The 16,492-nt window shown below is 34.5% G+C and overlaps 1 protein-coding gene across 3 annotated transcripts in view; it reads right to left on the bottom strand.

Annotated features, from left to right (window-relative positions):
• The window catches only part of LOC118200846 (AP-5 complex subunit zeta-1-like), a 108,441-nt gene that overhangs the window by 32,042 nt on the left and 59,907 nt on the right, over positions 1–16,492 (bottom strand). For all 3 annotated transcript variants that reach the window (XM_085817540.1, XM_085817529.1, XM_085817533.1), the window contains exons 13-16: positions 12,574–12,764; positions 12,341–12,427; positions 12,131–12,253; positions 9,693–9,825 (exon numbers count right to left, since the gene is read on the bottom strand). In XM_085817540.1, coding sequence (XP_085673666.1) covers positions 9,693–9,825; positions 12,131–12,253; positions 12,341–12,427; positions 12,574–12,764 — 534 coding nt within the window. The remainder of the gene's footprint in view (positions 1–9,692; positions 9,826–12,130; positions 12,254–12,340; positions 12,428–12,573; positions 12,765–16,492) is intronic.

The raw sequence follows: 16,492 nt of genomic DNA on the forward strand, positions 1-16,492 counted from the left end.
TAAATTGCTCATGAAGTACATAACTAAATGAGATCCTCACTTTAGAAGAACTATTCCATGACACTCACATTTTCAAACTCAAATTCAAAAGTAAAAACAGGCCCACCAGCGGCCGAGCGGTAAAGTAGCTGAACACTGGTAGTTCGGTCTGAGTTTCGAATCCCGCGAACGGGTTGGCTGCATGGGTGTTTTCGTGGTTTTCCCCATGTGTAATGTGTATATGAGGCAGTTTTCCTTAGAAAGTTCTCTACAAAGGCATCCCTCTCCTTAGGCAAATAGCCCTAGTGTGCTTTGCCATAATTAAATACACCACCAATAACACCACACCACACCAAAAGTAAAAACAAAAGTTATACATTTTTTTTAATATTAAAAAGTTAAATTCAAAATCAAAAGAAGATCAAAATTTACATAATCTTTTTTTAAATTAAAATTTAATAAAAGTAGTTAATTAGATATTTAATGATCAAACTCAGGAAGGAAATTAAAATTAACTTACTTGTCTGCAAAAATTTAAAACAAAATGGCTGGAAATGTAAATGTATTCAGTGATGGAATGTAAGAAAGAGGGTTCTCATAAAAAGTGCTGTTCTCTATTTTAGATAGTTTGGCCTTAACTTGGTGAGAAAACGTTAAAAGTTTGTAGGGTTTATATTTATTTTAACTAACATTTATTTTAAGCTATCTTTCCTGTCAAGCCTTTACTTTCCCCTAGAATTGCCAATGCAAGAGTATGTAAATCATAGTAGAACGCGCAGAGTATTCAAATTTTAGCAGAAGTAATTGACTTTAAATAGAAGGAAAGCGAGATTTTAAGTGTGCTTCTTGAATCACAAGTGTGAAGGTTGCTTGGTAGAAAGTTTAAGAAACATGCGTTTCGGCCTGTGTGCCTATTTCGACAGTTCGTTGAATCTTTCAAATTCTTAATCAGAAAGTTTACTGAATCTCGCTGTATCTTAGAACGCGGTTAGGTTAGTCAAGATTATAGAGCCTTGTAGGTAGTGACCTCGTTTTTTATTCATCCTGTCATTTATTTTTAGTTGTACTTTTCTATTTTTGTTACACCGCAGAGTCGGCATAGTTTGTGAGCGTCAACTGAATGCAACTGTGACTTCTAAAGTGAAATAAAAAGGGAGTTAAACCCTTCTTAAGAGTCTGTGTAATTTCCTGTTCATAGCAGTCACTACTACTGTTGCTGACAAGTTGGGGCCTCCCAACATCGCATTGGCGCCCAAACACTTTACGAACTGAAACGGCCGAAAACTGGATGGAAGCTCCTGTACAACTCCAACAACAAGAAATGGCGAACCAATTAGAAGGATTTGGATACTTGGTCCAGACGATGAGAGCATCAATCAAGCCAAACGTCAATTTCGAGGGAAAAAATTCGGTGGCGATATTCTTAGAAGGCCTTGAAAATCATTTCCAGCTATACCCTGTGCCTGAAAGACAAAAAGTTGCCATTGCCACGTCTGCACTAAGAGGACAGGCCTCACTATGGTGGAAGAATATAGGGAAATTTTTATTAGGGGAATTTGCAGGCCAAACATATACCTTTGAAAATTTCAAAATATCATTATTAAAGGCTTTTCCCATAATGAAAGACCGAGCAAAGCTAGAAGCTGAACTGTATAGTTTTTACCAACTTAATATAGAAGATTTGACGGACTTCATTCTGCGAAAAGTTAAGCCGATAAACATGCTGTATGGGAAGAAACCCGACGCAGAGATTATTGAAATAATCTTACCAAGATTACTACCTGCTGTCCAAGATTACTTAGAAATCCAAAACCCAAGCACCTTGCAGGAACTCTTCGAGTTGGCGGTCAAGTTCCAAAACCGCAGAATAGCGGACAAAGCTAGAGGGGCATCGTATTCTTGAGGTCACCGAAGGCAATCCTCAAATCAACAGACCGGAAATACAAATCGCTCTTATGGGGAAAAGAGCTATCAAGCCAACTCATCGAAGCTTAAAGGTCAAGGCCCAAAAAGGAAATTTGAAAACAACCGTCTGCGTACCCAGAAGACAGAAGTTGAAAGGAAAGCTTTAAACGAGTGGAGGGGCCTGTAAAAGCGAGGGTCCAGACCCCGGAAGTTTCAAAAAAAACCCTCAAGAAGATACCTAAATACGGTCGTGGTAAAGAACTCACAATTACCGATTATACAAGTCCTGGTTGGCGATGCACCAGTAGAAGCCCTCATTGATACAGGGGCAGAAGGTAATTTTATGAGTGATACATTTTTTAAGAAGAATTTTAATAGGTTACGATTATTTAAAAATAAAAACACAGAAATTATAGCGGCGCAGCAAAAAACCTGTCAATGCATTGGGAAATTATCATTACAAATACAGGTAAAAGATGAAAGCCTCAAAGTATTAATATTTGTGGTCAAAAATTTGCAGAGTCCAGTCATTTTAGGCATGGAGTTTTTAAAGGCCGTGAAGGCCAAACTGAATTTTCAGGAAAATTTGATTATGCTGGAAATGGATCGGAGGGTGGTGGAGCCAGTGAAACAACCGCAAGTGGACCTTAGCCATTTGAATGACCATGAAAGCCAAGCCATCCAGCAAGTGGTGAGTACTTTTTTGAACTTGTTTTCAGAACGGCCTGGTAATTGTCATATTGTTACGCATGATATACAATTAACTGCCGACAAACCCCGTGGGACTAAACCTTACCGGTATGATAAACAGAAAGAACAAATAACTGAAGAACACATTCAGGAAATGTTGAAGAACCAGATAATAACGCCCATAAATAGTGAGTACGCGAGTCCAGTCGTACTATGTAGGAAAAAGAATGATTTCCCTCCTTCGGATAAAAGGGCTTGGAGGTTTGCTATCGATTAGAGAAAGCTTAATAGTGTTACTAAGTTCCCAGTTTACCCTTTGCCGGTTATAGAGGAAATTATTAGAAAGATTAAGTCTACGAGATACATGACTACGTTGGACTTAATGTCTGACTATTATCAAATAGCTATGTGACCCGAAGACATACATAAAACCACGTTTATCACAAAATCGGGCACTTATGCATTTTTACGCATGCCCTTTGGGTTGTGTGGGGTCCCATCAACATTCCAGAGAGCAATGGACATTGTTCTAAAGTCTGTCCTAGGAAAATCGACTTTAATCTATCTAGATGATATAATTATAACGAGTAGTACGTTGGAACAACATATTAAAGATTTAGAAGAGGTTTTTAAATTATTAAAAGAGGCCGGTCTTACAATTAACGCATCAAAATGCAAGTTCGCGACTAAAGAACTTAAATATCTGAGTTATAAAATTTCACAAAAGGGTATAGAAACTCAGGATTCAAAAATAAAAGCCATCAAGAATTTCCCACCTCCCAACACCGCCAAGAAAGTTTCTTCTTTCCTTGGGTTATGTTCTTATTATCGATCGTTCATAAAAGATTTTGCGAACATTGTTGAACCATTGTTAGTAATTAAAAGAAAGAAAAGTAAGTTTACGTGGACAGCAGAGGCAAATACTGCATTTGAAAGGTTAAAAGAAGCACTCATCAATGCCCCTGTTACAGCTACAGAGAGAGAAACATTAGCCGTATTAATGGCTATACACAAATTTCGAGTTTATTTCGGCAAAGCGCCAGTAACAGTCTTTTCAGATCATGCGGCTGTTGGTAGACTTTACTCAGGGAAAAACCTAACGCCCAGGTTAATAAGATGGGCTTTAAAACTTCAAGAGTATAATCTAATAATTAAATATAAAACGGGTAAGGAAAACAATGTTGCTGATGCACTATCTCGTATAAAACTCGATGAGGAAGGCAATGAACTCAAATGAGCTGTGTTGACTTCAAAAATTTTAGATTCTAGAGAAACAATTATTGCTGAATTGAAAACTGATCCTGAATTTGGAAGTATCTATGCGTATTTGAAAGACCCCGAAAGCTTTGAACACACAGATATCGATGCAATAAGAAGTAGAGCAGAAAACTATGAAATAATAGATAATTTATTGTTTTATACAAAAGCAACAAACGAAAATTTCGAATATAAACCAGTCATCCCGGCCTCACTTCGATTAAGCATTTTGAAGGAATTACACGACACGAAAACAGCGGGTCATTTAGGGGTCAGAAAGACTTTAAAAAGGGTACATGAGGCAGTATATTTCCCGCAATTATACAAAATAGTAACTGCGTATGTCAGGTCCTGCAATCAATGTCAATTAATAAATGATATTAATTACAGCCCGGCCGGGTACTTAAATAGCATTCGCGCTACATTTCCGAATGAAATTTTAGGCATATATCTTCTTGGTCCTTTCCCCCAGAGTGAGTTAAATAAAAATCGTTTTCTTTTAGTAATTGTAGATCATTTTTCAAAATGGACAGAAATTGTTCCACTTAAACGCACGTCAGCCAAAACAATCGCAGATGCATTCTTACACAGATACATTTTCAAATACGGAGCACCGATAAAAGTCATTAGCGATATCGGTAAACAATTCGTTAGCCAAATTTTTGAAAACATTTGCACTGGACTTGGCGTACGCCATATCAAAATGGTTCTGTATAGACCACAGGCAAACATCGCAGAAAGAGTTAATAAAAATATTGTAAAAATAATTTGAAGTTATGTTAGCACACATCACAAGCGCTGGGATGGCTACATAAATGAGTTAGCTTATGCTTTAAGAACAGCAAATCATGATACTACGCAAAAAACTCCAGCAGAATTATTTTTTGGATGGAAGTTAATTACGCCACTAGATTAATTATTCTTTGTGCAACAAAGAGAGGAAGAATTCAAACAAAAAGATACACAGAAACTCATTGATCAGGCGGTTAAAAGTTCGGATATGGCAAGAAATAGACAGAAACTGTACTATGATCGAAAACGCTGTGAAGCAGATTTTAAAGTTGGAAATAAAGTGTTAAAGCGTAAATTTTCTTTATCAAGTGCCCCAGACAATTTCACTGCAAAATTTACTCCAAAATTTGAAGGCCCCTATGTAATTCAAGAAATCAAGGGAGTCGTATTGTACCTTAAGAACGAGAGAGGGGAAATCTGTAAAGCAAGTCCAGACCAGGTGAAAAAATATTATAATCAAAATGATTTTGAAATCCTTAAAAGTTTCTTGCAGGACTCAAGCGCAAAAGAAGTGGAAGGCCAGAAGTAACGTCACCCGCTCCACCACCCAAGAAGCAGAGAACAGAAGAGGAACTTGCCCTTCTACAAGTCATTCTAGGGTCCCGAAAAGAAGGAAGGAAAATGGTCAGACTCCAGCATTCAAGAAGTGCAGGAAATCAACGCCGCTGCGTAAAGAATCCTTGGTAAATAGGAAATGACCAGTTACAATGTCCCGCAGTAGAAAATCTGAGTCAAGGAAACCACTTCCAAGGCCAGATAGTCAGGAGCAAACAAGGCCGCCATTCACGAGAAAAAAAAAGACAGAAGGAGGAACGAAAAGATTGCCACCAACAGAAGAAATTCAAGCAAGATTCCAGACCGGAGGCCGCCAAGACCAGCCATCCAGGGGCAAAACGGAAAAGACGGGAACCTGAAGACTACCACCCCAAGAGGCCGGCGTACAGAGGGCGAAAAAGAAAAGTCACCATGGAGGAAACTCGAAGAACCCTAAAGCAGAGATTGCCGTCCATGAATTCCATAACTTGGGATCAATTTTGCGAGAAGAGGATGTCGGAGTTCCCAGCATCGAAAAGTCAAAGATACGTTAAAATCTTCTACAAATTTTTTCTTTTGTTCCGAAATGTTATGCGTAAATACGAAGTTCTATGTTTTGACGGAAGTCAATTTGTCTCAGTTGAGACTTATTTTTGTTTTACTTTATTTAGCTAAGGCAAAAGTATTATTTTCTTTAAGTGTAAAATCTAGCAGCAAGCAGTTCCTGTTGGTCGAAAGACTGGTTCTGTTATGTTAAGCCAGAATTTGGCTGAAAGTAAAATAACTTCGTATTCTTGTATTAATGAAAAATTTAGTTTCAGTGCCACTAGCTTGGCGAAGAAAGCGTGAAGTAAAACTTTATTTTTATCTTATTCATTTTATGGTAAATTGTAAAAATCATATGTATTAGAATTTTGTAAATATAGGTAAATACTTGAAAGTTATGTAAAAGTAGAATTTAGTCTAGAAGCATAAAATTTTAGATGCTAAAAGTAAATACTCAAAAGAAACGAATTCAAATCTAAGTATTAAACAGTAGATAAAATCATGCTTTAGAGCAAAAGCCTGCATGTCTAAAGATGAATGAGGGGGAATTAGAATGAATGTGTTTTGTAGGGTTCTCCACCGACACTAGAATTTTTAAGAATATTAAACATAGCTCATGGAGTTTCAGTATGTCGATTAAGGTGTGTCTATTTGGTCGTTGAATTCTAACAAATCATTGTTGTTAGGAGAAGTGTTGTAATACAAAAAACACGAATATTCCCATTTGACACCACACATGGTGGAGAACCAGGGTAAAGTTAAATTCATGTTTGAATACTTGAATGAATGTGAATTAAGCAGTTAATTAAGGAAAATAAAGGATCGAAAACTTTATCCAGTGTTAAGAAAGTGTAAATCATAATGTATTTAGAAGATACTGATACTTATTCCTTCCAGATACTGGAAGGAAGAGAAAAGATTGATTGCTGAAGACCAGAAAGGATCCTGTAAGAAGAGATGGTAAATTGATGCATCTACAGAAATTATAGTAAATTTTGAGGAAACAGTTTATTTTATGTAAACGGAGCTCTTGAGTTTTAGATCAGAAAGTGGAAACATTTTCAACAGGTTGTTTCTAGGACCTGCTTCCAAGTTTACCAAATTCTGACAGCGGCAAATGTAGGGTTTATATTTATTTTAACTAACATTTATTTTAAGCTAACTTTCCTGTAGAATTGCCAATGCCAGAGTATGTAAATCGTAGTAGAATGCGCAGAGTAATCAAATTTTAGCAGAAGTAATTGACTTTAAATAGAAGGAAAGCGAGATTTTAAGTGTGCTTCTTGAATCACGAGTGTGAAGGTTGCTTGGTAGAAAGTTTAAAAAACGCACGTTTCGGCCTGTGTGCCTATTTCGACAGTTCGTTGAATCTTTCAAATTCTTAATCAGAAAATTTGCTGAATCTCAGCTGTATCTTAGAACGCGGTTAAGTTAATCAAGATTATAGAGCCTCGTAGGTAGTGACCTTGTTATTTATTCATCCTGTTATTTATTTTTAGTTGTACTTTTCTATTTTTGTTACACCGCAGAGTCGGCGTAGTTTGTGAGCGTCAAGTGAATGCAACTGTGAGTTCTAAAGTGAAATAAAAAGGGAGTTAAACCCTTCTTAAGAGTCTGTGTAATTTCCAGTTCATAACAGTCACTACTACTGTTGCTGACAAGTTGGGGCCTACCAACATCACAAGTTTCTTGGAGATAATATATTGAGAGTAGGCTGATACTAAAATAGCGCTTAAAGCTGCTATATATATATAATACACATGCATACAGTGATGCATTTATTAAGTTACTTAACACGTTACACATGGCGAAGGTCCCTGGGAACTGGCAGTGAGCTTTCCGTGTGGCCGGCGTCGGTCCCCTGGAATTTTCGTTCATCTGGCTTCGGTCCACAGGATTAAGAGTAGGCTGATACTAAAATAGCGCTTAAAGCTGCTATATATATATAATACACATGCATACAGTGATGCATTTATTAAGTTACTTAACACGTTGAGTATAGCGCCGGTCCCTGGGGACCGGCAATGAACTTTCAGTGTGGCCGGCGTCGGTCCTCTGGAATTTTTGTTTGGCTGGCGTCGGTCCACAGGACCGACAGTATTAAAGTTAAAAAATAAATATAGTCTCAATGAAATGTGATCAAATTTAGTTTTAATGAAATGTATTGAAACATTCTAAACAAAAATACGGCTTAGCTCGCTGCCGGCTGAACGGAAAGAAAAGCAAATTCGGCGCACTGCTCAATGTGTTAAAGCTACTTAAAGGCTTGAATCCTTTGTTTCAATCCTGCACAGTAACTCAGAAAGAGCTTTCGCATTGCAGAGAAATGAAAATGGCACAATATGTGCCCTTGAAGATGGGATGTACTTCATTAAAATTAATATTTTAAAAGGCCAATTGAGTTAGAAATTTGTTCTAATTAATCTGTTAAAAAATTTTCTTCATATTTTTGTAATGGATATTATATATATATATATATAGTACTCCCGATTGCAATAAGAAAGGGAGTTGCAAAACTAGATGTTATAACAGTCCCATATACAAAATTTCAATATTCTAACACCTAAGCATTTTTGAGTTATGCGAAATGCATACCTACAGACATCATAAAAATTTCCATTTTGAATCCATTTCACAATCCATTCTGGAATAAAGAGTTCTTTATTCTGTCTGTACACACAGACATCACATAAAAAAAATAGTCAAAATGAATATTTCTGTTAAATCTGAAACCTGAAATTTTTCACAACTGCAATACTTCCATTACTTCCTACAAAGAAGTAAAAATAAGCCTACTGATTTCTTCAGGAACAGTATTAAATAAGCAATGGAAGCAATGGAAAAGTGTTATTGATTGAGAAATAGAATATATAGCTCACTAAAGAAATATCATTCTTTTTTTTTTCTCTATTTCTTCAAAACCTTCTAGGAAAAACCATTACTTATGGGATGACCTCTAATACAGAATACAGTCAAAAGTCTTTAATCCGGACTTCGTTGGGACTTCAGCAATTCCGGATTATCGGTTTTTCTGGATTATAGATCATCAGTTTAAATCTGGTAAGATGGCTTGCAGAAATTATAAAATTAAAAATATAAAATGTAATTTATGAAATAAAGAGCAATTATGATCCTAAAGGGTATTAAAAAAACTTAATATTTATTTGTTTACTTTATTAAACATTTTTTTCAACGTGTGCACAGTTGAAATTAGAAAATTGCAACCAGAAAACCACTTGATGTGTATTCGTGATATTTATAATGATGAGGAATTTGATTTAAATCATATCAAAGACGGAGTACATCGAGAGGAAATACTACATTTAGGAAGGAATTATAAGCCGAATAAAATAAAAACATCTGCTCTGAAGATAAGGATAGTGCTGACAGATCAACTTCCACTTCATTGTGCCCCCCCCCCCTGTTGACGCAGAGCAGCGTGAAATTGATAAACAGATTTCAGAATGGTTAGAGAAACAAAGGATATGCCTTTATCCATTTTTTGCAGCAATTCCACTTTTTGTTTGATAGACATCAAAACATGCTTTCACTTTGTAGATCCTTTGGTAGCTCCAGAATCGAAAACTCTTTTTGACATAATTGAAAGTTCAAGCTTACTTTTAGAAAATTGCTTTCACAGTCTGCAAAAAATAATAAGCAGGATCCAATTAGAAGATTAAGGAACAACGCAGTCTGCAACATTAACTGAAATAGATAATAAATATTTTAGCTTAGCTTATACCATCCGTTATACATTAAACGCGCATGCGTAATTGCATATGCGCATGCATAAAGGTATTATGCACATGTGTTAACGCATTATGTGTTGACGCATGCACAGAAAGTTTGTAGCTTTGAGGTCCGAATTATAGATCATTCCGGATTATGGACGTCCGGATTAAAGACTTTTGACTGTATTTCTCCTTTTGTACGTATACAAAACACATTTAAAAAAACATGAGCTACAAAAACTTTAAACATTTACATACCATATTCATGAAATTCTGCCAAGCAATAAAATAATTTTTGAAGTAATTAATGTATGTCATAACAGTTTTCTGACAATGAAATATAGTTTCAGGATGGAGTTCAAATAACTGTACAACAGCACCTGAAAGAACACTACAAAAATAGAAATAATGAAAAATAAGATATAAAAAAATGCATGCAAAAATAATTCTCAAGCCGTACAAAACAATAAATACAAAAGCTACAATAATTTATTTGTAAAATAATCTAGAACAGGCTTTCCATTGAAATTCAACTTTTGGTTTTCCTAACATTTCCTGATTTTCCATGACTAAACAAATGATTCCCTGACAAACCAGTCATTAAATTAAGAACAGTAAGTGTACAAATTTATGCATTTACAATGAAACCTCAATTCATTCCTGAATAACACTCATCAACCAATGTTCATAAACCGAAACAATTTTCCCTGTATGATGAATGAAAAATGGATTAATTTATTCCTGGAACACAGATGACTGCTTATTTAGACGTTAAATCAGTACTTTCCTCTTAAACGCATAACAAAAAAATCAACAAAAATCAGTAAATATAAAAAAAAAAAAAGAAAATAACAATATTAAATAGATAAAAAAATGCAAAAATTAATTTTACTGTACTTGTATGAAGAAAAGTAGATAACATAAAAGGAAAAAGATAACAAAGAGCTTATTGTTTGAATACAAAGTTCCCTTCCATAAAAACATCATGCAGCAGTCTTTAGGACATCCATATTCTTTCACCTTTTCTTTGTCTCTCACTCATTGAGCCTCTGTTTCACTCAAAATTTGTCCAATGGGATTTGCTGTTGCTTATGTTTATAAACCGAGACAAAGTATTGCCACTGAAAATGCTTATGTTGTCGCTAGCTATTGCCTTGTCAGGGTGACATCGGTAAATGAAAATTTTGCATTTTAATCCATTTGGCACAAATTTCGTGGATCAGAGAACTAGGATAATTTTTTTCTTCCTCTCTTCAGAAGATATTTCTTTCACACTCACCTTTTTCTTGCTGCTTCTGAAGTTGTTATAGATCTTGCTTGTTGAATTCATTTTTATGGTCCATTAGTGACTTTTAATAGTGGCCAATGCCATTATACACAAGTACCCACCATTGTAAAAAAAAAAAAAAAAATATTCTTTAAGCGAAGTATGGAAAAAGGTCATAATAAGACTATTTTTTAAAAGGTGTTCATTTCTCAAAAATACAAATATTTCTTTGAAAAAATAATGAAAGACTATCATTAAAAAACTTTTATTTAAAATATCTAAAAAAAAATTAATGAGATGACCTAGGAACACCATAATAAATTTGTATTCTCTATCTGGCTGAGACTGGAAATAATTAAGATCTATCTGACAATGGGAATTAAATTCAGAAAAAATCATAGGTTTCACATGTTTGTAATAACTTTTGAGTTTTTCTGGCAGGGCTCACAAAGGTGGATGTATCATTCTGCATAATGTTTTTACATTTGGCTTGAAGTTCTTTCAACCTTCTGTCATGTCCTCCATGTCCAACAGCCAATGAGTTTCATGAAGTACATGAAATAGCTCAGTGTAATACTACATAGTACTGACACCTTCTTTAACAGGATAAATAAGTTTACTTTTGTTTTTGACAAACATTACATCATAGCGATTCAGCAATCAATAGTCTCATAGTTCTTTCTTAGTAATCATTTTGGCTTTGTACACCATTTATTAACTTCTGGTAAGTAATTTCAGTTACTTGAAATGAATTGGAAATGTATTTCATACTTTGGCAGTTTGTCATTTGGCATTCCACAGAATGCCCAACAACGTGTAAAATGTTTAATCATTTCACATATTCCCGGCCAGTTTTCAGCATTCTATAAAATGTCTAGGTATTCTATACAATGCTGGATTTCATACTTTGAGTACATACACAGAAAAATAAAATTTAGCATCAAAATTTAAATATTTTTTATTTCCTATATCATGAAAAAGAACACTTAACAAATACAGCATAACATTTATTATGTGAAGAATATAAGTATTACACTACAACCAAAACTCCAGAATAGGAAAATAAGGATAAACATAACAATATATCATCAACTGTAGAAAGCTAAATTAGAGTTTAAATTAATGTTCTTATACTTCAAAAGAGAAGAATAAAAAATAGCTCATTAATAAGTGAAGAGGAAAGTTATGTGTTGACAAAATTGCATCAGACATAAACTGAGTAAATTATTTCATGCAGGACAAATAACATTTTTATTTGAAAGAACTGATCTTTCTTTTCTTTTTCTTTTTTTTTTAAATTTCCCTGACTTTTTGGAAAAAGATGTAGATTTGCCTTTTTGGAAAAATTTCATATTTTTGTTGACTTTTCAAATTCATTTTAGTAGAAATCCTATACAATAGTATTTCGAATAAATAAAACAATACTAACTTGTGAATGTTTTCTGCATATTTTGGCACAGGAAACAATATTGATAACCTTTCTAAAATTGCTGGAATGAGAAGTGCAGTTACAGAAGTGTCAGCATATTGCAAGAATACCTTAAAATATTTCCTAAAAGGTATACAGAAAAATCTTCAATATAACATGTATCATTGAATAAGAAGAAAGAAAGATATTACTTTAAGCACAAGATTTTACTTAAGAAGAGGAATAACAGCTTCTGCACAACACATGACTCTACTATCTGATGCCAGACTATTTAAACTTTGATGTAGTAATGAAACACTAAAAAAAAAAAAAAAAAAAAAAAAAAAAAAGGCAAAGGCCATTTTAAATAAAGACATAACATATAAATATTACAGAATAATACACATAACACTTAGAAAATGGGAACACAAATACCATCATAATTTTTATGTATTTTTACTAACCTCTCAAAGGTATCTCCAATTCCACTATTTCTTCTTAACATAAATTGAATCATTGAAGCTACTTCAGGTTTTTTGGTGGCTTCTAACAATCCAGAATCTTTCACAGCTTTGGGATCTAGAATGCTGGCTTTATTATCTGTCAGTATCAGAATAGCTGTTAAGCATGGCAGATCCAACAGCATGTAGAACACCTTTAAGGAAAAAAAATTAAATAAAAATATGAAAATAATAATAGAAAAATGACTTTGAAAAATAAAAATAATATTTGTTAATATATGTAAATACAGTCAAAAGTCGTTAATTCGGACACCCATAATCCGGAATGATCTATAATCCGGACCTCAAAGCTACAAACTTTCTGCGCATGCGTTACGGCTGCGAATATGCGCGTGCGCAATATACGTTTACGAATGCGCGTTTAATGTATAACAGACGGTATAAGCTAAGCTAAAATTATCTAATTCAGTTAATGTTGCAGATTGCTTTGTTCCTTAATCTTCGAATTGGATTCGGCTTATTATTTTTTGCAGACCGTTAGAGCAATTTTATAAAAGTAAGCCTGAACTTTCGATTATGTCAAATAGAATTTCTGATATATATTTACTAATATGTAAAGGATCTACAAAGTGAAAGTATGTTTCGAATTCCATTAAACAAAAAGTGGAATTGCAGCAAAAAATGGATAAAGGCATATCCTTTGTTTATCTAAACTTTAACGTTTGTTTATCTTTAACGCCGTGGCGCGCAATGAATTGGAAGTTGATCTGTCAGCACTATCCTTATCTTCAAGGCAGATATTTTTATAAAAGTAAGCCTGAACTTTCGATTATGTCAAATAGAATTTCTGATATATATTTACTAATATGTAAAGGATCTACAAAGTGAAAGTATGTTTCGAATTCCATTAAACAAAAAGTGGAATTGCAGCAAAAAATGGATAAAGGCATATCCTTTGTTTATCTAAACTTTAACGTTTGTTTATCTTTAACGCCGTGGCGCGCAATGAATTGGAAGTTGATCTGTCAGCACTATCCTTATCTTCAAGGCAGATATTTTTATTTTATTTGGCTTATAATTCCTTACTAAATGTAGTATTTCATCTCGATGTACTCCGTCTTTGATATGATTTAAATCAAATTCCTCGTCATTATAATTCGCTTCCGATAGCGAAGACAGTAACAGATGTTATTGAAAACGAAAAAACTCCGATTGACAAATTAGTTGGTATTCTCGACACAGCAATTATAAGACTTGAACAGCGGAACTTCGTAACTGAAGAAGAAATTATGTCTGTTTATAGAATTAAAGAGAATGTATTATCACATAAAAAACGAAACAACTTACATTGAAAGAAATGTTTAATAAAGTAAACAAATAAATATTAAGCTTCTTTTGTAAATTTTGATACCCTTTAGATCATAATTGTTCTTTATTTCATAAATTACGGTTTCATATTTTTAATTTTAGAATTTCTGCATGCCATCTTACCAGATTTAAACTGATGATCTATAATCCGGAAAAATGGATAATCCGGAATCGCTGAAGTCCCAACAAGTCCGGATTAATGACTTTTGATTAATGACTTTGATTGTATTTGTGTTTATATGATAATATCATGGTGTTATGTTTTTTTTTAACTTATTGTTATGAAATGTACTGGCACGGTGAGATGGCTTCCCCGCAAAGCAGTTTTAGGGTTGCTATAAAATGGCAAGGAGGGCAGGGTTGCCACATTTGGCAACAAAATTGGTGATATACTATGGACGGTTGGAGAAATTTCTGGAACAAATTCTTACCAGTTTACACCAGAATGTTCCCAAACACAAGCTGAAAGCTATATAAACCCTGCTGGTCCACAGTCAGTAAGTGTATGTCTCTCATTGAGTGTGTGTCTCGTCTAGCGAGTCAATCCCTGAGGAGGCGATCGAGTTGACAGCCGGGCAGCGAGTGCCGAGTGCACTGAAAGAGTCTGTTAAGAGTATCGTGGTTAGTGCATCGCCGAGAGAGCGTGTTGAGCTCCGGAAACGACTGAAACGAGAGTCGGGAGCGTGCTCTGTATATCGTCGAGTGCATCGCAAGTAGTTGTAGGGTAGAGAGTCTCGAGAGTATGTGGAGTTCCGAGAACGACCAAGAAGAGTTGGGTGCTTTGCAGGAAGCTATCTCCACCGTTATTGCCTGACAGTGTGAAGGCTGTGTCGCTGATTGTTCCATCGTGTTTATAGTAGATCTTCGACGACTGTAAAAAGTGTTATTAGAGCTGTCCTGATTAACATTGGCCAAATAAAGTGTGTTTCGATACCTCATCAAGTGTCATCGTTATTCAATCCAAATCTACGAACCCCGTACGAACGTGAAGAAAGAAAATAACGCAACAGCTGGTGTCAGAAGAACCCGTGAAGAAAAAAAACGCAAAATTATTATATATCTAGTGCATTTTATGCAATAATTTTATTGTGTATTTTTGTCTAATGAAATTTGTGGCTACTTATTGTAATTGTAAGCACTCAACGGTACTATGGTGCGTGGGTTATGGCTCGGTAAATGTTCTTAGAAGACAAACTTCTACACAAATATTTGAACATCCTTACACTCGAGCTAAGGGCAATGGGGCAAGTTCGCTGGTCGCGCTGGCAGTTATTACAAAAACAACAAGATGTCATCTGGCAGCGTGTGCAGTCGAACATAAGACTGCCACAGAGTATTCCACCAATGACACAGTAACGACACAAAAGGGGTTCGTTGCAAAACTCCAGTTTAAGGTATACACATTCGAATAACAGTTATACTTTAAAATGTATGTACAAAAACAAGAAATACAAAACATATGAATAGTAATAAACTAGTAATAATACCCTTAAATTCTATTTGAAATATACAACAATACAATGTATATCTTAATTAAATAATGAAAAGTTAATATAATAAGAATTTTATGCAACTCTCAATATGTATGCAAAAGAAATTAATCAAGTATTTATATACTATAACTTTTGCAGCAAACCACAAAAGAAAAACTTCAATCATATTACAGGGATCAGTTTTTTTGGGAAAATGAACACAATGTCCACTGCAAGTAATTACTTGTTTTGGAGTAATTTTTGAGTTTTCACAGACTTTCTGATGTGGAATCTGAGGAATTACAGGTGAATCTATACATTCCAATAACATATATGCTGGTTTTATGTTATCGATTGAAACTGTAGTCCTTTTGTTATTTACCTCAATAATAAAATTTTTGTCCATTTGTTTAACAGCGGCATGAAGACCAGTGTAAGGTTTTACAGAATCGATCCATAGAAATACATGAGAACAGGTTTGAAGTGTAGGATGTATATAAATTGATGGTTGAACATGCTTAGAGGTTAGAATCGATTTAACTGAATGCATGACTGATCAAAGTTGTGACATGCAAGATTCAGAAGGAGGTATGAAATTAGTAGCATTCAGCATATCTGAGAGTGATCTGAGTGTGGTACCATACACAAGTTCGGCATAAATAGCATTTATATCTATCTTTCTTAATGGCAAATCTGATGCCCAACAGACCATAGGCAGAATTTCAGTCCATTTTAGATTGTTATGAGTATTGTACAAATCTAACACATATTCTAAGTAATGCTTTCGAGACATGAAAAATGCAAGCTGAATTTTGTCAATGGCTCAGCAGAACAGAGATATAAAACTATCCTTTCTCTCTTTTTTTTTGGGAGGGGTGGTGGAAGGGGGGCACAGTGTACATATGTATGTATGTAATAACTTTTTGCAATTGTAAATCATAATTATTTTACTTCTGCACAAAGGTGGTTTTACTATAACATACCTATTTATTTTCTGTATTACATTGTAGATTTTGTAATTCTCAATCAATGTTCCATTAGCTCAATTAAAACTAGAAATATGGGCAAAAATTACATTGTAG

The sequence above is a fragment of the Stegodyphus dumicola genome, chromosome 1, assembly GCF_044657685.1.
Source record: "Stegodyphus dumicola isolate Sdum_Otavi_A_Nest chromosome 1, ASM4465768v1".
In the NCBI taxonomy this organism is placed as follows: domain Eukaryota; kingdom Metazoa; phylum Arthropoda; class Arachnida; order Araneae; family Eresidae; genus Stegodyphus; species Stegodyphus dumicola.